Consider the following 20950-nt stretch of genomic DNA (forward strand, 5'->3'; position numbering starts at 1 on the left):
GGAGCCAAATGTGGGGCTGAGGGTTGCTTGGGAGCTCAGTGCTACTGCCAGTGACACGCAGCTCGTGGGGAGATCGGGGGGCTGCAGCTGGGAGATTGCATTAAGTGTCTGGGGTCTTCTCCAGCCTTCGCTCCTGTATGCTCCTTCCCCACCACCCCCACTTGGAGCTGAATCCACTTGGACCCGTGGCCGGGGGAAGCTCTTCCCTCCTGGCTGGGGCTCATCCAAGCTGTGCTGRTGGTGTCCTGCCTTGGGCTGTCCCCTGCCTGGGACAGTTTGGTTTGGGTTCCTCATGACCGGCCTGTCAGGATGCGTCCCCGTGCAGACAGGCACCATTCACCTGCTAACTGCATTTACAGCTGCATCTTCCAGGAAAACGTCAGGCACGAGGAGACGGAGCCTGAAATTCTCGGATCGCCTCTGCGCTCTCTCCATGGAAGCACAGGCTGAAGAAGCCTTTCCCAAGCAGGAATCTAGTTGATGGAAAACAAAAACGTGAAGCTTGGGCACGGTGCCTTGGCTGCGCGTGAGCAGGGTGGAAGGGGAGGTTTGTGATGTGTTGTGGTGCTCCCTTCTCCCCCTTGCCCAACGGAGCAGCGGGATGCTTGGGGCAGGGCAATGGCGGGGACTTCATTTGTGGTGGGATGAAGATGAGGGAGCAGTGCACAAGGTAGCGTGCAAGTCCTGCACTGCGTGGGTCGATTGCTTATCTCTTGTCTCCACCAAGCCCTGGTTCCTCTAACCATAGCACTGGTTCCTAGTTCACTGATGCCACAGCTGACTGTCCCAGCTGCTTCCATAGGTGGACATGGACATGGAGCAGATTTCTCTTTGCCCTCTCTTTCCAGGCTGAAGAAAGACTGGCTCATCCCATGAAGCCGCGTGTGGACAGGGCATGATCCTACCTGCACTGGCGGATGCCTCTTAGTGCTGACAGCACCAGCGCGCCCTGTCCAGGGAATCCAGAAGTCCTTGGTGGGCAAAAAGCCCTGCCCGACGTGCTAGCAGCCCTCGGTGCCCTCCAACGGCATCAGGCGCTCTTCATCCRGTGGGGACTCTCCTTCTGGATCTGGTTCCAGCTTGGTGGTCACAGGGCAGCAGCAGAGAAGAAGCTTTATGGGGGCAGGCAGGTCGCTTGCCTGCAGTGACCCTCTTGGCAAGAGCTCCAGGGTCCACACTGACGTCTCCTTCCCCTACAGCCCTTTCATCCCTGTGCCACGTGCCGGCTGTGGCTGCAAGGACTAGCTCCTGGTGGAACGTCAGTGCTACGCACAYAGATCTCTCCAAAGGGCCACCTTCGAGGATGAGATGCACAGGGTTGTCCATGGGGACCATCTTCTCCTGCCGCACGGAYGTCTGCCCTTGCACCGTCTGTGCCCGCCTGGCTTTGGTGCCCCTGTTCCTCGCGGCCGTCCTGAACAGCCCCTCGCTGCAGAAGCCTCTGGCTGCGGCCGAAAGCTACAGCTACGACGAGGGAATCCAGGAGGGCACCGGCCTCATCCAGTGCGGCGAGTACAGCAACCAGGTGCTGCCCGACGGCCGGTGTAAGATCGTAGCCACCTTGCCGCAGCTGGACGAGCAGCGGTGCCCGGACATGTTTCGCTGCACCGATGAGGTCTCCTACTGGCTCCACGAGAACGAGGAGCGCAAGCAGCAGATCCTCGAGCTGCGGGAGCTCATCTCGGAGCTGCAGGAGGAGCTGAGGAACCACCGYCACCGCATCAAGGTCCTGGAGCTCCAGGTAAAAGATTGCCCTTCTTGTGTGAGCGGCGGCATCTGGTCCCTTCTGGCTCCTCAGGCAGCACCTGAGGAACAATGTCCAGGAGAACATGGGATGTTCTGGCTGAGGACCGAAATACCTATTAAAACACTTGCTGCTCGTGTTGGGTTGGGTCAGGAGCTTTCCAGCGCTCATCCTAGCGCTTTGGTGTCTTGTCTGTGCTGCTCATGTAGGCATCTGCTGTTAGGGGAGAAAGAGCATCTCCTCCTGCTTTRGACCCACCTAGGATGGGTGGCTGATCTGTCCCGTTACTCCTAGCAAGATCCCAGACTAGACCCCAAAGGTTTACACAGCYGACCTCTTGCTGTCTCATGTCCTTCCCCTGGTGCCACCTAGACCCTTAGGTCTGTTCCGTCTATTCTTCACCATCCCAGCTCCCTGTTTTAACTCCAAATCATGCTTCTGCTCCACCTGGAGCTGTGGCTCTTACACGGAGCATAGCTCTCTAGCACAGAGTCAGAGAGGAGGAGATCAATACACTAAAGACTTTCCCCTCAATGTTGTTGCTCGTCTCCAGTTCTTCATTCTAGGCCATGAAGTGACTCATCTAATGGCCGAGTTTTTGCTCCCTGACGGTTGTGTAGGGTCTCTTTGCAGTCAGAGGGAGGATGGAGACAAACAAATCTCCCTCGGGAGATGCTGGTTGCTGGGTGTTGAGTGAGAGGGAGCCGAGCTGACTGCCTCAGCAGGGCTGCTTGATGGTGGAGGGCATTAGACGTGGAGCAGTCCCTCCCTCGCTGTATTTAAGCTCTGGTAAATCAAGAAGCACAATGAACCCTCCTTAGCAGTAGTGGTTTGGTCCTTTCCTCCATCTAGCAGGGTCATGGTGACCCCTTTGGTAAGGATGCTACAAAAACTGCCGAACCCCATGGGCTGGGAACCCGGCAATTCCTCCTTCCTGGGCGCTGGTGTCAGATCTCTGAGGTCCTTCCACCCCCAGATGTGGCTGCTGCTCTTCCCCTTGGCAGATGAGGCCAGCAGTGAGGCTCAATGCATCTTACATCACCCTAGAAGCCCCTTCTGATARCCCACAATAGCTTGTGCAGCCACCCCGCTATCTCCTAAGGCACTAATGGTGTTTCACCCTTTGGGTCCATGGCAAAGCTCAGGCTGAACCTCTTCAGGGTTGTTCCTGAGCAGTTCCTTGAAAGGYCCATGGTGCCATGGCCCAAGAGTCACAGTCTTTGTTATCGTCTCTGTGGCCATGTCAGTCTTTGGGCTTTTCTGTGTCTCCTATTATCGCTCTCCKTCTAACTGTTGCTTCTTCAAGGAGTGCTGTTATCCACCTCGAGTGCCTGCCAGGCAGAAGCCTCTATCAGAACTGGTCCTGGGGCTCCCTTAATAGCAAATGCAGACATGCAGATGCTCCTATGACCTTCTGGAAGTCTCATGGAGGATGCGATGAGTTGGGAGAGCTCCTCTCTCTTTGCTGACCAAAGGGAGCCCAGGGGAGCAGCTCTGAAGGATCCTGCCTGTTATGGGACCATGCTGAGACCCCACAGGACATCTGACCACAGGGAGAGCTGAAGTGCTGCTTGGCATGCAGGATGAGCCCTGGTGTCCTGGGCCAGGTCCCAATCCCTTCCTAGATGCTTCCATCTGGTTCATATCTGGGGCACAGCACTGGCAATATCCCTGCCACCAAGATACAGGGTCTTTTGACAAGACCTTTGGGCTTCACAAGACCATAGGGAGCTTCATAACTTGAGTAGAAAAGGCTCCAAGCAGCCTGATGTAGCTCCACTTTCAGCAAGGGGTTGGATGCGGGACCTTCAGCAGGTTCTTCCAACCTCAGCTTTTTTTCCAAGTGTCTAAAAGATAAGGGAATGGGAGCGCTGGGAGAGCTGGCCTGAGAATAAGCAGGAGAACAACAACATCTGGAGAGCTTCGAGGGCAGCGAGGAGTGTCCTGTCATCCTCCAAGCCCCGGAGTGGGCAAGAAGAGGCAAAGCTGACTGCGGGAGGGGAGCTGTCAGGTGATGGTGGCAGGACCTTGGTATTCAAAGAAAGAAAAATCAGGGACAGAATCCTTGGTTTCTAAGCTGGTTGCCTCAGCTCCTTGCAGTCTCCTTGGGAATGCTCCCATAAGGAATTTTTCAGCTCTGTTGGTCCAGCCAGTTCTCAATATCCCTGGTTTTCCCCTGCGTCCCATGTACCTCCTGGCATCCCCACGAGTCCCCTGGCCCAATTCTCTGTTGTGTCAATTCCCAGCATCTGTGGATCTCCTCCATCTCCTTTCCTCCCACTAAGATGCTTTGGCTCCCTTAATCCATTCTCATAAATCAGCCTCTTGCTGCTGCTAGTTTGTCTCCCTTGGATTTGTCATGGATATTTTCCTGGGAGCTCTGYGTGGGCTTGTCTGTCCGAGCGGAGATGTCCGTATGAGCCCAGCATCCCAGGAGCATTTCAGAGCTGTCTGAGAGCGACGGGTTCTTCAGGTCGTGGGTCCTCTCAGTCTAACAGGGACACAGAATAGGCCAGAWAAGCCAACCCCTTTGCTTCTCCTTCAGCTTCACAGTAGAAGACAGCTCCCTGGACTCATTCTTACCTGCTGCTAAGGGTCTGAGTTCCCCTGGTTAAGGAAGGCAAGAACCGAGCTCTCCCATTTCTTGGGAGCGTTTCCACCCACTTGGATGTGGTTAAAGACACCTCAGAGGTATCCCGAGATTCCCCTTAGAAGCCGATGCGACAGGTTTGAAGGATCTCCTCCTCTCCTTCCAGCCTGGTGCCATGGGCAAAGGGAAACCCCTCGAGCTGAGCAATGAGCTGCACCTTTGCATTCTTGGAGCATCTCTTGTATGAGGAGAGACTGAGTTGGGTCTGTTCGGCTTGCGGAAGAGAAGGCTGAGAGGGGATCTGATTAACATGGATAARTTCATGAAGGGAGAATGTAGGGAGGAAAGGGCCAAGCTCTTATCGGTGGCCAGCGACAGGACAAGGGGTAATGGGTATAAGTTAAAACACAGGAGGTTCCATCTCCATGTGTGGAGGAACTTCTTCACTGTGAGGGTGACAGAGCCCTGGCACAGGCTGCCCAGGGAGGTTGTGGAGTCTCCTTCTCTGGAGGTCTCCAAAACCCACCTGGGTGCCACCCTGCGCCCCGTGCTCTGGGTGTCCCTGCTGGAGCAGGAAGGCTGGACTAGATGATCTCCAGAGGTCCCTTCCAAGCTTGAACATTCTGGGATTGTGTGATTCTGTGCACGGTGCAGTCCAGGTTGCACTACCCCATGGACCCCACCTGTGCCAGACCAGGACCTTGTGGTGCTCAGTGCCGCATGGGTTGGTCAGCGGTGGGACATCCCCAGCAGCGAGAAGGAACCCGGCAGCACCCGGGCCCGGCCGCCATGCTCTGCCTGCAGCGTCGGGTTGTTGTTTTCTCCAAGCAGCCAGGAGAGGAAGCGTCACCCGCGGAGGAGGGGAGTGTCTGGGCGCAGGAGCGATGACGGGCTCGCGCGGAGAGCCGCTGCGGGGTGAGCGGCGCTGCAGGACGTGGTGCTGCGAAGCGCCAGCTCTCCGTGTCCCCATGGATATTTAATGTGCCGCAGGCTTGCATTAACACCTGGAAACCCATCGGTGGAGGTCCCATCCTGGCCCCCAGCTTGGGCAACCACGCGTGGTTATGGAGTGTGCTGGGTACTGTGCTGGTGGGCACTGGTGGCTGCAGGTGCTCGTGCCCTGGACTGCACTGTGATACGGGGCCATCTCCACCCCAAGGGTTGTGCATCTGGTCACTTGGTGTGGTGGGGACACCACAGGTGAGGAGGGCAGAGCTGCACAGGTGAAGACTCGGCCTCCCTTGAGCAGACGTGGGGTCTGCTTTCTTGGGAGACCTTTCTGTTGGGGACTTTGCCTTCTGTGGAGCTGCTGCCGGAGCCAGGGGAGAGGATGATTCCGGCTGCAGGGTGTTTCTGGAGATGCTCTCTAAGGCCTGCCCTGCCATCTAATGGACAGGGAGCACCGAGCAAGTGAGGTGAGCAGGTCTGAAGTGAGGTTGCACCTAGAGCACGTTTTGCACGTGCTGGTGGGGTTTGAAACCATCCTCCGGCATGACCTCCAGAGAGCTGGGACATGTATATGGGACCAATGACCCTAAAACCAGGCCACAGAAGGACCATGAATGGTCCATATCACACCGATACCTGATACACAGCGGTCATTGCTGCTTGTAGGACATTAGAGTACCCCAAAAGCAGGAGCTGGTTCTTCATGCAGCATGCATGGGTGTCAGAAAATTATAGTTGTCATTGGTGTCGGCTTGAAGGAGTGGCTGGGCAAGCTTGTGGAGGCAGAACCCAATGGTAGGGGGTAGAACCCAATGGTAGGGGGTTGCTGGATAGATAGGGATCCGCTTGGGCTCTCTGAGCTTTGAAGGTCCCATTGCCAGAAGGTCCCATTGCCAGAAGGTCCCATTGCCATGGGCACCAAGTGACCCCCGTGTCCTCTGCGCTCCGCAGCACGAGGAGGCGGCGAGCCACAACCGCAGCGTGGAGCAGCGCGTGCAGGACCTGGAGCAGCGCTACAGCGAGGCCAGCACCCTGCAGCACATCCAGGCCACGCTGCTCTACGACATGCAGGCGCAGATCAACAACATCTCCGTGCTGTCCGAGTGGAGCCGCCGCGTCCCCGGCTGCCTGGGGCCTGCCGAGATGAGGCTGCAGGAGGAGATGCACCACCCAGGTGACGGGGACGGGTGCGGGTGGCTTCTTCTTATGGCCTCTCTTGAGGATTCTTGTAGGAAAATGTCAGAAAAAACACTTCAATTCCACTCTACATTGCCCAGGGGTCTCATCTCTCCCACATGGCATTCCCGAGGGATTTGGGAGGACTTCTTGGAGAAATAGACACTTCCTGGGCTGTTTTCCTTGTGGTCCCGTTGACCGCAAGGTGACCAGCTTCAGCTTGGGCAACCACCAYGCATTGCTCCCACCATTTCTCCACCTGCAGTTGGTTGTGCAAATCTTCTTTCCACCACCAGGAACTCTATTTTTCTCTTAAAGAAAAGGAATAAGACATCATTTTTATTTACAAAACTAATGGCCAAATACTAAGGCTTTGGCAAAACACATCAAATTTGAAATCCTATAATTTCTTTGTTATTTCTTATCCCTTTGTAAAATTAATACATTTAAACTTACATCTGGTGTTTGGTTGTTAGTTCCTGGAATGTCATCCTTTTTCTAATGGCAAGCATGACAGTTTTAAGTTAAAAAAAAATCAAGATTCAACTTGACCAAAACCCCATTTTCTGCTGAAAAAAAAAATCCATTGCCATGAAAACATTTTGAGCAGAGTTTACTATAACCACGATCTGGAAAACCCAGCCTTGAGGAGCTGGGAAGGAAATTGTGCTGGTCTTTCAATCTATTTGATTTTCCAAGTCTTTAGTAAGGGAGTGATGGTGTTTGAGGGGACAAGACCACCAATACCAGGGTGGACCACAAATCCTGTCTCTTCCACCGTAGACCCCCAGGGAGACTTTTAGGAAGAGCCAAGGAAGAAGTGATGCCTTTCCAGAATAATCTCCCAACCTGAGAATGGTGGCACGGGGACACATAGAGATGGTGTTTACTCCTCCAGCAAGAAGCAGGCTGTGTCTGATGACTCACACGGTGTGCACGGCTCAACGCGACAGAGCTGCTAACGGCTTTCACCTACCAACCTTGATCTCATTTGAGCTGGTGACGTCAGGTGGACAAGTCGTGTCACTTCTCCCTTGAGCCAACTAGCCTAAGTCTTTTCCATTGCGCCAGCTTAAAGCTCTTTTGGCCAGCGATGACATGGTGGAGGAGAATAGAAATAGCTCTGCTGATACCTGGTTACAGCTGCCTTGAGCAAGCAGTGCCTGGAGCAGATGCAAGGTGTGAACGGGCACCTGACTTAGCGCCCACAGGCGTGATGGCCACCTGCAAGGTGGAGCTGGGGCTAATAGTCACAGAATCCCAGAATGTTCAAGGTTGGAAGGGACCTCTAGAGATCATCTAGTCCAACCTTCCTGCTCAAGCAGGCACACCTAGAGCAYGKGGCACAGGGYGGCATCCAGGCGGGTTTTGRAGACCTCCAGASWAGRAGACTCCACAACCTCCCTGGGCAGCCTGTTCCACTGCTCTGTCACCCTCACAGTGAAGAAGTTCCTCCTCACCTGGAGATGGAACCTCCTGTGTTTCAGCTTGTGCCCATTTCCCCTTGTCCTRTCGCTGGCCACCACTGAGAAGAGCTTGTCCCCTTCTTCCCTGCATTCTCCCTTCCTGAACTTATACCGGGATGTGACTCTTTTGTGCACAAACCAACGGGCCAGGAGAAACCCAACTTGGGTGAAGCCAAGAAAGCGGCTCTTTTAGCTGATTAATGCTGGGTGGGTTGGGCTCTTCCTGACACACCAGGTGCTCGCTGGATCTAGAGCACGGATCTCTCCTTGACCGTTCCTTGTTGCACACAACTGGTTTCTGCTGCRTGCTCCCCTGCAGCAATGCTGCTGCTTGGCCTGCCCTGTGCCACCCCTAAGGGATGTCTTTGACCTGCCACCAGTCTCCAGGCACTGATTGCTCCCACCAGCAGGYCGGGATGTTGGAGTGACCTCTCCAGACTTATTTTTGCTCTGCCCAGAGAGTTTTCCTTGCTTGCCAGATCCATGACCTGATCCACGCTGCTTGCCTCATGGAAAGGCGATGTCCTGTGCGTGCTCTTTGTTTCTCCATCCTTGGGTCCCAGAGCTCACCGTGCTTCCAGCTGGGCGTCAGGGCCACGCTGTGCTCCAAACTGGTCTAAGTGTGTGAATAAAAGAGGGACTGTTTGTGCAAGCTGCTCTGGTGCCATTCCTTTCATCTCGCTGGAGCATAGCCATGGACAACAAGGCTCAGCTCACAACATAGACAATGCCTAATCTTGTGTCTCTGCACATGTGCATCCCCACACGAGTTGGATGCTTGAGATACCCACCCAAACACTGGGGCAGGGGCTCATGAAAGAAATGCAGCTCCACTACCCCCATGCAGACACCTAAAGCTGCCTGCAACACTCCTGTGACCCAGTGAAAGGCATCTTTAGGGTCTCTTTGGACTTCTGGTCCCTTTCCTTATACATCTGGCCAGGGAAAACACCCTTCAATGGGTCATTTAAGAAAACCCTTTCATGACTAGCTTCACTGACCACTGCTGRAGAAGCAGGCAGGTCTATACCAATGCATAGGACCTCTTTGATGTGGAATATAATCTAACAGACCTTGAGCCCAGCAAGATGCATGACCTTTCTGTGCTGCTGGAAGACTCTCTGTCACAAGCCCACTGAAAATAAGGACCATCCCTCAGCCCCAGCACCCTAAGTGCAGATRCACACGAATGAACCTTATCCCTGCTAGTCTATGGCAATCAGGGATCCGTCCATGGCCGTTTTGCTGCTTCCCAGGAGAAGAATTCCAGGATTTTTTGTCAGGTTGCACATTACGATGGCATGAAAATGATGCTGGGCTTGGTTGCACGCCCCCTTCTCCATGCTGAATATTAACGCTATGTTTCTCTGCTATTTTTTTTCTCTTAGAGGTAAAGCATGCAAGGAACTGCCCCATTGACTGCGCTTCTGTTTACTACAACGGGCTCCGGAGAACGGGGATCTACAGCATCATGCCCTCAGTTGGAGGGATGCCCATTGAGGTGCTGTGCGAAATGGACACCGAAGGTACTGGTGGAGGCATCCTCAGCATCTCCCAGCAAAGCTGGGGACTCTTTGGGTGGGATTTGTCTCTTTTGGCTGTCGTGTCTTGTCTGAGCTGCTTCTAGAYCACATCAGTCAGTGGGAACAGCATCACCTCAAGGGATTCTCCAAGGTTGGAGGACTCAATCATCAGCTAAAGAGGGACTCTAGCTGAATAGTTCAAACCGGGCACTTTGGCTGGTGCTCAGGTGCCTAAATGTAGGCGTTGAATGCCCTTTGAGACGTCCTTATGCATGCAAGGTACTTGCAAAGAGCTAGTGGGTATGATGCAGGAGACAGGGAAGCAGAAGCCCCTCTGGAGTAGCAGCAGGCCACCAGGTGGGCACTTGGGGCATCTCTGGCTACTGGAGGGCTATGTGTGGGCAACCCTTAACTGCAGCTGATGGTGTCCCACACCACCATTGACCTTGTGCCTATCTACAAGCCTGTGCAGATGTCTCAGAGACCAAACACATCTCAAMGGACAGCAGAGGCCACTGATTAAATATCTGAACAGAGATCCYACTTCTTTCTGGGTCTAGTGCTTTGATTAAAAAAGGAGCTGGACAGACCAGTTCCTTTGAGTTGGAGAAGACCAGTCTGAAGGATCTACAGGTGATTGTTGCTTTTGGATAGAAGTCATCATTAAGAAATAGGCTGTTGACACAGTGTGGCCGCTATTATGTCATTGCTATTATTTGTACAACCATCTCCAAGATCTTGGGCACGGCAGAGTGACATACTTTAAAATACCAAATAAATAGATGATCCTGGTCCCCTCAAAGCTTACAGTACTGGAATAAAAGGAGAGAGGAGAGAGGGATTTGGACAGATGGGAGAGCAGATGGAGACAGTGAGACAATACTGGGAGAGAGCTCGTSTACCTCTGCGGTGCTGCAGAAACAGTACACAGCAATCTCAAAACTCCAGGCTCTCCAGTTCCTCCCAGCCCCAAAACATTCCCTTCCCCAAAACAATCAGCTTTCTCTCATTTAAAATCACCTTAAAGCTGCTATGACCCTCTTACAGACAACAAGGTCATGGCATCTTGGAGCCAACGTGGGAGAACCTTTCCTTGAGTTCTGGCTGTGCATCATGGATGGTCCCCATGCAGCAACCAACGTTGTGTTTTGCTCGTTGGTGGGAGGGGGTGTGGGGAGGAGACACCTCTTTGGGCTACAACAGGCGATGCTGGTGCGGACTCTGACCCACGCGTGGGCATTGGGACCCCCGATGTGCCTTGGTGTTTCCCACGTTACGTTATGTCCCTCCTGGCAGGTGGGGGCTGGACAGTCATCCAGAGGCGTCAGGACGGCTCAGTTGACTTCAACCGCACCTGGAACGACTACAAAGAGGGCTTTGGGGATCTCAACGGTGAGTTCTGGCTGGGCAACGAGAACATCCACAAGGTGACGAGCCAAGGGGACTACTCCCTGCGCATCGACCTGGAGGACTGGAACAACAAGCACAAACACGCCTTCTACCAGGTCTTCAGGTAGAAAGTGGCATGGCATTCCCTGGTTCTTGGCACACATAGCTGGTTCAGTGCTGGTGGACCCCATTGTAGTCAAAGTGACTCTTCCATTCCTGCTTTTTGGACTGGGTCCTCTCTTCCATGCCTGCTTTGACCATGAACACTCCCAGGTTGGAGCTTGAGCTAGTGAATGTACAGCATTGCTGAGCCACAGCCAGCACCCACAAGGAGCAGTCCCTTACAGCTCGGGGCTGATGTTTCTGCTGAACTTACCTAGCTCCATGGCCAAAGCAGAGTTCCACACCCCTGTTCCTGCTGGGCAGGTCCTTCAGCATCTCCCTGCTGTGATGGCCGAGACTCACATTTTGTTTTTCACTCTGTGCTCACGGCTTTTACCTGCTGTTCCTCAACCACCRTCCTTTAGTGTCTACAGCTCTGCACGTTGCCTGGTGTTTGTATTTAGCAGCATCCGTGGCATCCTTTTGTGAGTGGGGTGACCAGCTCTGCCTAGACTGTCCCACATGAACCTCTTCTCTCTCTCCACCAGAAACGTCTTGTGGGTGGGTGTGGGATTCCCCATGGCAGGAGGATGTCCAAGGGAGTGCATGCCCTTAAGCATTGCACTTTAATGACATCTGGAGCTGGAGGGCTTCAAGCAGACCCAAACATTGCTGAAGCTGCTGGGCAAAAATCCTCATTGACTGAATGTGCCCAGGAGCMTCTGCAGAGGGTTGTCCTGAAGAGCCACCCTGGCTTTTGTCACCAAAATCATGCTCAGTGGCGGTGACCTTCAGCTTGTGCTGGCCTAGGAGCAAACTACTGATTAGTTTGAGCATTACTGAAGAGCAAGAGGCTTCTTCAGAGGAGAGGAGGCAGCGCTGGGTAATTAGAGGAGCCGTCTTGCCAAAGCTGCTGCCATCGTTCATTGTGGTTTGAGMGCCACGCTCTGCCCACCTCAGGCTCCCAACAAGTGCCCTGAGTCATGACAAAAGCATGTGCATCCCACAGAAAGGCGAAATGAAGCATCTTTAGCATTTGAAGGTGATGGATAATTACACAGAGCTTGGCTGGAGCAGCTCGGTAATTGTAGGGTGTCCATGCGAAGAATGCACCATCCAGGCTGGAAAGGAGAGGGAGACGCTGTTGCTAAGAAGTCTGAGCTGTTCCTATTGTTTGCAGCATTGAGGACGAGGAAAACTATTACCGCCTGCACGTGGACGGCTTCAGCGGGACGGTGGAGGACTCCTTTGCCTGGTACCACAACAAGAGGAGCTTCAGCACGCCCGACACGGGCAACATCTGTGCCGAGATTTCCCATGGGGGCTGGTGGTACCATCAGTGCTTCTTCTCCAACCTCAAYGGGGTGTACTACAAGGTAAGGTGGAGGGAGGAGGACATGGGTGTCACCAGACCAGGTCCAAGGCTAGGAGTGACCATCGGTCGTTACGTCACAGAAGTCCTTTCTGGCTTGACCAGGCAGGGAATGAAATCAAGGCTGGGCACCAATTCAGTCCAACCTCTCTGTGTTGTGGGTTGTGAGACAYCCTTGCAAACTGGCTTTGGGATTGTGCAATGACAGCTCCCTGTTTGGGAGACTCACGTGGCCTGAGACCGAGGGACATCAGCTCCCTCGGGAGCATTCAGAAAATGCTTTACATGCTCCTTTTGCTGTGTCATCTCTAAGCTCTTCGCTCCCATGCTTTGGAGCACCTATTTTTTAAGAGTTCCTATCTGGGTGATGCTTTCGTGTATCTCCCACACCTGACTGCCCTTTCTCTACCTCACAGGGTGGCCGCTACTCTATTAAAAACCGCAAGGTCCTGGGGCCAGATGGTGTCGTGTGGTACTCATGGAAGGACACAGACTACTACTCGCTGAAGAAGGTCGTCATGATGATTCGACCACGTACTTTCCGGCCCCATATCTCTCCATGAAGGAGTTTGGGGTGGTCTTCGTTTCTTTTGGTGGCAAACCCAGGAAACAGAGGGCTGGAAATAGTTGGCTTTAAGAAGAAACTGTTGCTGGAGAGCGCTGAGGGATGGAGGCACCATCCCTCTTGCTGCCTGTTTGCTTTTGGATCAGCCTCAAGAACCAACAGCAGGAGCGCCAAGGCCTTTGACATGTGTTGGGTGGCAAGAGCTCTCCTAGACCATCGAGGGAAGGTGACGCCTTTGCAAAATCAAGCACAGGGATGTGTGAGGAGGGCTCTAAGGGGCTGAGATGGTCGCTGGGGAAGGCAGGCAGAGCCAGGACACATCGTGCAGTGGTCATCGCCATCTCTCACTGGGGTCTCGTGTTTCACCCATGGACCTTAGCTACCTGCAATAATTACGCTCCAAGTAAAAGGATTTGAAAGTCAGAACGCTGCAAGTGGCCACTTTGCATTCCCATTTCATGTCTTYATCCCTCCTTGAGCAAAGAATTTCTGGTGAATTGTCTAACTACCTTAAAAGTGGTCTGCAGAGATGGTTACACATGATTTTAAGTCCTCTTTTTTTGCTGCCTTACTCTGGGTAAAGAAGATACAAGACTTGTTGTGGTGGTCTTTTATTCTTTGTTTTCATTTGAAGTCGCAGCAAGATCCCCTCCTTTTTCTCCCTGGCGTTGCYTCCTTGCGGGACCTAGAGATGAAGACTGTGACTTAGCTTCAGCCCTTCTCCCGTTTGGTGATGAAKATTTAATTAGATTACCTCTTTCCTGTTTCATGTGAGCAGACGAGTTCAAAGCAGGTTCAGAGAACAAGAATGGCAGATGCGTTAGTGACAAAACACTGCTCCGCTCAACTCATTGTCTCCCATTGGATGCTGGATTAACTCCCTGATGGCTTCTGTAGCTTTCGTTCGGGTCTGGACTATGTTCTTCCTCCTGTACCTTCATTTTTCACCAGCAAACCAAGCAGGAAAATTACCTACACATCCGAAAAACTATTATCTCAAGCTATAAAACATCAAAATTCATCCTTCTCTTTGCTAGCCTTGCTTCATCAGTCCTCCTGGAGTTTGATGGTGACCTAGTGTTGCAATGAGCTGGTCTACACTGGTGCTATCCCATTGCTTATAACGTGTATCGGGGTACTGGTGGTGGGACGGAGAAGGGATGGAGAAGGTCCTTGCTCTGCGGTGCATGTGTCTGCAATAACACTGCTGCTTCAGAGGCCGACCCTCTGCCTTTACCGTGCGGGCTTGAAACAAGCTGAGCTGAAAAGCTCTGGTGTTCGTCAGCTAGGCGATACGCTACTACGAGACTAATAAATCACCCGAATAATCAATAACCCAAATAACTAATAATCACATCACAGGTTTTACTCTATAGTCTGGATTTTCACATCGCTCAACACAACAATAAAATTACATTTTATTGTATGAATTGCTTTAAATTGCGTGGATCGCCCGTGACTATTGCCGAGTTACAAGTCTCCATTTTCTATCTCTGCATCCACCTATTCTCTCCATTGCACCTCTCTCTCTTAAGCCAGATTCCTTCCCAATGAATCCCCTAACCCTAACTAGATTTTCCCCTTGGTTCYAATCCTGCTTCATCCACAGTCGTGCTCCACATATCTCCAGTCCCGTGACTGGAAAACTGAAGGGAGACTGGGAGGAGAGCAGGGAAGGGCTCCTGGGTTGACCATTCCTGAGGAACCCTTGGTGAGATGCAATGGCCCAAGGGCTGGGTCTTCAGATACCATGGGGGTCCTGAATGCATCGATTCCCCTTGGGGCGTGTTTAGGTCAATAAAATATTTGAAAACAGAAGTATTTTGTTTGGGGAGGGACGATGTTTCGGGAGGGATTTTGTTTCGGGAGGGCTCCCACAGAGGCTGCTCAGCCTCTCGCGCCTCCTTCAACCCCCACCCATGCCGGGGGCATATTTACACATTTTAAAGATATTCTCTATCTATATATAACATTTTATTTATATATTTATTCCATCCCCGTGATATGGCCCCTTCCCAAGAGCTGTCCCCATACTGCCACCAAAGCCACCCCTGGGAGCCCCCCAGCTTCTTGCTCAGCCCCCTACCCCCCAACTCCGTCTCCCCAAGCCCCCCACACAGCCACGCACGGAGAGCGGAAACGAAACGCCAAGGCAGTTTATTTACAACCGTCGTATACAAAAAAAAGAAAGAAAAAAAAAGGGAAAACCGAAACAAAACGCAAATGGAACCGAAGGGCGGCTCGCGTGACGAGCGGCCCTCGCGGGACGGYGCCTCGGGCGGCCGCGCGCCCGCCGCCACATCAAGCCACACACACGACGCCCACCCCGTCCCCGTGCCCCGCTCCGCGTCCGCGGGGCCTTCCTCGTCCTCCTCGTCCTCCCTCCCCGCCCCGGCCCCGCTCACAGCTCGTCACATCCACAAACACAGCGAGCGGAGGAGCCGTCCCCCCCCCCCATTGCAGCGGTGCCGCCGCCATCGTCGTCGTCGTCGCCCGCGCGGCCTCGCCGGAGCCACCAGTCCCGCCCGCCGCCGCGGCGGGCTCTTTACCTCGACGCCTCTTCCTTGAGCTCCTTGTTTTTCCTCACCTCTTCCGCGTGCTTGTCCTGCGGGAAGCGGGGGGAAGGCACAAGGGGAAGGGGGGGCGCGTTAGGGCCGCAGGGGTCCGCCGRGACGGGAGCCTTCGCCGGGAGGGACGCGGCGCCGGGTCTAGGGCGTCCTCTCTGCCCCAAGGAGCCGCCGGGGCCCTCGGGGACGGGTCCGCGCTAGGAGGTAGACGTCAACCGGAGCCCCCCGGGGGAGACGGGGCCGGGCGGGCGCGCTCCGCCATTATCGGGTGCCGGCGGCGGGGCCCGGCGCCAGCTCCGCGCAGCAGGGCCGCGTCGCAGGGAGCTGCGGGTGGCACCGTCCGGGCGCGCCTTGYGAGCACACCTGCTTCGGGGGAGAAAGGAGAGGTCCGCGCGGGGAAGGCGCCGCGCGGGCGCCGCGGGGCGCGCAGGCCGCCAGCTGCCTCGTGGGGCCTGTCTGTGGGGCCGCGGGACGGGGCCCTCGTGTCGGCCCGCGRCATGGGTGACACCGTGAAGCGCTGGGGCGACGGGCCGGGCTCAGCATGGTCCCTGGGGGTCCCCGGGGCCGGGCGACCGGAGAGGGAGACGCCACCCAAGGGTTAAGCCCGCTCCGAAGCCATGCAGCTCTGTCCCCCCTGCCTGTCCTCCGCCACGCGCCCTGGTCCTCACCTTCTCCTGCAAGCGCTCCAGCATGGCAGCTAGGTGCGCCTCGCGGTTCTCCTTGTTGGACTCCATCTTCTGCGCCAGCTTCTCCTTGGCCATCTTGATGAAGTTGTTGTTCTCCTCGATGGCCTTCTGCATGACCTCCCGCTCGTGCTCCCGCTTCTCCGCCAAGTGTTTCAGGAGCTCGGCCTCCTGGTACTGGGAGTGGAGATGGGGAGGGATGAGGCACYCACCAACCTGCATCCAACCCCACGGAATGGGGTTGTCCCCATGCAACCAGCATGGGGGATCCTGGCCATGAAGAAACGGGTCCCTGTCCACATCATGGCTCGTGCCATTGGATGTGCTGGCCCAAGTGGGGAGGTGACCATGGTATCTACCTTCCTCCGCTCCTCAGCCGCCTCCAGCTTCTTCTGGATCTCCTCCAGGGAAGGGTCGCGGCGCCGCGGCAGAGACGCGTTGAACTCGGGGATGCCGTCGAAGGAGGGGGGCTTGAGGATCACCTCGAAGGACTGCCCCGACGTGCGCTTGTTGAGCTCGATGACCTCCATGTCGGAGATGACGCACCAGGTGAGGTCCACCGTGTCTGCCGAGAGAGGGGACAGTGAGGGTTGGCTTGGCCACAGGGGACACCCCAAGACCTTCCGTGGCCATGCTCCTACCTTCGTACGTGTACCCTGGCTTGTTCAAGGGGTCCGAGAGGAAGCAGGAGCAGAAGAGGGAGACGAGGGGCAGCTCCTTCATYTTCTCCTTGTAAGCTGGAGAGAGAGCACATGGTGGGCGGGTGGGCTGGTGTTGGGGACACGCGGCCACCTCGAGGCAGGGATGTGGGTGGGATGGGGCTTCCAAATCCTGCATGTGGGCTCGTGGCAGCCGGCAGAGCCGGGCTGGCAAAGGCTCTCTCTGAAGGGGGAAACTGAGGCATGCAGGGTTCGGATGGGGACCCGATGGGCACATGGGAAGGATCCCGGTTGAGCGGTCCCCATGTTCCCTCCGTACCAGCCAGAGTCATGGTGTCGCCTTGCGGGACGTCTGCAGCCACTGAGCTCCTGGAGGCCTGGGGAGGAAGGAGAGCGGGCATGAGCGTGTGGGGCTGCCAAGGCTCGCGGGCACCGTCTGGTCCAGCCCTCCCAACCGGGCCACCCGCTTGTGGGCAATGCATGGGCACCAATGTGGGGCAACGGGCACCTCCTGGTGTCATGGGCACACATGGTGTGATGTGATGGGCACAGACCATGGTGGTGGGCAGCCACTGGAGACACAGGCACCCACTGGTGTGATCTGATGGACACCTCCTGCTGTGATGGACATGCAATGGTGTGGTGGGCATCCACCACCATGATGGACATGCACTGGGGTGCTGGGATGGGCATGCACTGGGATGATGGGCACACAGTAGCGTGGTGAGATGGGCACAGGATGCTGTGGTGACACGGACATGCACTGGTGGGGTGTGATGGGCATGTCCTGGTGTGATGGACACCACTGGTGTGAGGGACATGCACTGGTGGGGGGTGATAGGCACCCACTGGGGTGGTGGGTATGATGGGTGGTGGTGTGATGGGCACCTACTGGAGAGATGGACATGCACTGGGGTGATGTGATGAGCACATGGTGGGGTGGGATGGGCACCCAGTGGGGTGATGGGCACCCAGTGGGGTGATGGGCACCCAGTGGGGTGATGGGCATGCACTGGGTGCTGTGATGGGCACGTGGTGGGGAGTGCTGGGCACCCAGCAGCGCGGCGCGATGGGCACACAACACTGTGGTGACAGGGACGCATCCCGGCGATGAGAACAGAGTAGGGCGGTGCCGTGGAGGATGGACACGCGGATGAGGGACACAGAGGATAGACACAGGGATGAGGGATAGGCAGGGACGGTGGACGCGGGGATGAGGGACACGGAGGATGGACACGAGGCGGGACACGCAGGGACAGTGGACATGTGGATGAGGGACACAGAGGATGGACACAGGGATGAGGGACACAGGCATGAGGGGTACAGGGATGAGGGACATGTGGACAATGGACACGTGGACAATGGACACGCGGGTGAGGGACACAGAGGATGGACACACGGACGAGGGAGACACCCCAGCAGGACAGGCAGACACGGCTCCCCCCATCCTTCCCCACGCACCCCCTGTCACCCGCAGCCGCCTGTGCACGTACACCCCCACGCACCCCCGCACAGGCGGCGCGGACACCCCCGCACCCCCGTCGCAGCCCCCCGGCTGCAGCCCTCACACGTGTCTAGAGAGGCGCCGTGCTCAGCGCGCCCCGCTCCGCACAGCACCCTCTCCATGGGGCACCCGTGGAGCGCCCGTGTTCCCGCTGGAAACGCCCCTGCTGGTTTTGCCAGAAAGATACATTGGATTTGGGGGGGGATGGCTCCGTGGAAACGGCTCGTTTCCATGGAAAGGGGGCAGAATCCCTTCAAAAATCCCTTTAAAAATTCCCTGAAAAGSGGGTTCAAAATGCTGGGGGGTCTGTGCGTGGCCCATCCACAGCAGTGTCCGTGGAAGCGGCGCTGCCGCTGGGCGTTATCCCTCACACGGTGCTGGGAAGCGCTGGGATGGCCGGGGGGACCCGACGGCAGGACTGGGATTCTCCRGTGTCTCGTATGTGGCTGGGGGCCCCCTGGGCTCTGCCCCTGCTGTCACCCCCAAACTGCCGCCCCCTCAACCCCCCCCGGCCCCTGCCCTAGAACAGGGGGGGCTCCCGGCTGGAAGYTCCGGAGGAGCCGGGAGGATCCCAGAGGGGTGCGGGTCCGGAGGGGGGTCCGGGCGGTGCCCCCCACGTGCGGCACCGAGCGGGATCCCACGCGGGGCGATTCCTGCACCCAGGCGGTGCCGGGGGTGGGGGGAGAAACACGGGATTTGCACCGGGATRGGGGGGCTGCATGGAGACCCCAGCACGGGGGGCACCGCCCGGCGCGCACAAAAGCAAAAAAAGGTGGAAAAAAAAAAAAAATAAAACAAAATAAAAAAAGCAGGCGCCCCCACCCTTAACTTTTGCAATGCAACCCCCAAATTAAAAGCATCAATGATCAATAAACCCCGATAACSCCGCGAGTTGCCACTCACCCGCCTGCGCCCGCCGCCGCCCGCCGCCCGCCCGGCTGCTTTAACGGGGSGCTCGGGCGAGCAGCGCCCCCCCCGCCCCGGCCCCATGACATCACCGCCGCCGCCGCTGATTGGCGCAGCCCCGAGCGCCGCTCATTGGTCCGCGCGCGGGCGGCGGCGGCCGGAGCCCGCCCCGCCCCGCACCGGACCGGCACCGGGCGCTGACGTCACGCCCGGGCAGCTCTTTTGGGGAGAAAGAAAACGGAGGAAAAAAACGAAAAAACGGAACTTTTTTTTTTAAGTGCTTTTTATCCTCCCCACTTTTTAAGGCCATTTTTTTTCTTTTTTTTTTTTTGCATTTTTTTGCAATTTTTTTGCATTTTTTTTTGCATTTTTTTTTGCTTTTTTTTTTGCATTTTTTGCATTTTTTTTGCAATTTTTTTTGCATTTTTTTTGCATTTTTTTTCATTTTTTTTCAACCCTAGAGGGGAATCACCCTGTGATGCAGCGGGACGGGGAGCCCCGGGGGACCCGATGCTGCCCCAGTGACACCAAGGGGCCGCACGGCCCATGCAGGGGGCTCAGGGCGCCATCCTCCTCCTCCTCCTCCTCCTCCTCCTCCTCCTCCTCCTGCTCCTGGTGCGAACGGGGCCGAGTCCCAGATCCGGAGTCTATTTTGGCCCTGTCCTTGTCCCCAGCCTCCCCTGGCTCCCGTCCCTCCCGTCCTATTTGCGGCCGCCCCCCTTGGGCTCTGTCCGGGTGCCCGCGTCCTCCGTTACGCARCGGGCCGGGGGGCGGCATCGGGGCCGTGATTCCCCCCGGGAAGCGCGTGGCGGATGCGGGATTTTTCCCGCCTCCCAGCTCCGCGGCTCTCCGGACAGGGGTGTGATGGGCATGGGCGGCTCCGCGCGGCACAAGGGGCCCTTGTGCCCGGCGCTTGGCACCGCGTGGAGCCGCCGGCGCTGCCGGGACGGACGGGACGCGGAGGCAGCTGGAGTCATCCCGGGATCACGCGGCCTTGGCCCTCCGGGAGGCCGCGGCCTTGGCTCCTGGGCCTCGTTTCCCGGCCTGCCTCCCCCTCCTGCCATTCCCAAAGTGGCGGCTCTGCCGGAGGCTGGGAATGCTGGAGGCCTCTTTGCTGGAGCTGTTTCCGGTGCCAGGGGGCTCAGGGGGGCTCAAGCCTCGGTTTCCCATAGGATCCTGCCTCGATTTCCCAGGATCCCACCTTGTCTTCCCTTAGGATCCTGTCCTAGTTACCTGGGATCCTGCCTTGGTTCCCTAGCATGCTGCCTTCTTTCCCGGGATCCCAGCTCAGTTTCCCCTAGGATCCCGTCTTGGTCTCCTCAGGGATCCCCGGGAAGGCCCCRGCAGGGTTAAAGCCAGGCCCATTAAATTGGGCTTGGAATAAAGAGAAGGAAAGAGGGAAGGAGGGAAGAGACCGCAGGGAAAGGCTGCTCGGCCGCCCGGATTGGCTGCYGATGACATCACCGCCCAGCAGGCGCCCAATGGGAGAGCCGCCTGCGCTCCCCGAATCCCGCCCCAGCAATCCCGCCGGGACCGTCCGCTCCCCTCAACATCCCGGGAGAAACCCCTGGGGTTCCCCCGCTCCGGTGCTGCCGCAGGAGCCGCCGCGGCCGGACGCGCTTCCCGCGGGATGCGGGGAGGAAGCGGCGCTCGATGCCCAACCCCGGCAGCCCTCGGCTCGCGGCGGCACCTGGATTTGCTGCAAATCCAGCAGCATTTTTTTTTTTCATGGAAAAGCTACCTTTTTTTTTTTTTT

At 56.3% G+C, this 20950-nt stretch overlaps 2 protein-coding genes across 2 annotated transcripts; one reads left to right on the forward strand and one right to left on the reverse strand.

Moving 5' to 3' along the window:
* Positions 1–1324: 1324 nt before the first annotated feature.
* Positions 1325–12873, forward strand: LOC112948771 (angiopoietin-related protein 7-like). The gene is made up of 6 exons (XM_026041077.1): positions 1325–1741; positions 6234–6456; positions 9313–9450; positions 10744–10960; positions 12119–12314; positions 12727–12873. Exons 1-6 carry the CDS (start codon positions 1325–1327, stop codon positions 12871–12873), a joined length of 1338 nt encoding a protein of 445 aa, XP_025896862.1.
* Positions 12874–15387: 2514 nt separating this feature from the next.
* On the reverse strand, positions 15388–19208 carry STMN4 (stathmin 4). Its single transcript, XM_026041188.1, has 6 exons — positions 19192–19208; positions 17104–17161; positions 16767–16862; positions 16485–16690; positions 16111–16302; positions 15388–15480 (listed from the first exon to the last, which is right to left on the reverse strand). Exons 2-6 carry the CDS (start codon positions 17114–17116, stop codon positions 15421–15423), a joined length of 567 nt encoding a protein of 188 aa, XP_025896973.1. The 5' UTR covers positions 17117–17161; positions 19192–19208; the 3' UTR covers positions 15388–15420.
* Between the last annotated feature and the right edge of the window lie 1742 nt (positions 19209–20950).

Source organism: Nothoprocta perdicaria, unplaced genomic scaffold, assembly GCF_003342845.1.
Source record: "Nothoprocta perdicaria isolate Ctin4 unplaced genomic scaffold, notPer1 scaffold_101, whole genome shotgun sequence".
Classification (NCBI taxonomy): Eukaryota; Metazoa; Chordata; class Aves; order Tinamiformes; family Tinamidae; genus Nothoprocta; species Nothoprocta perdicaria.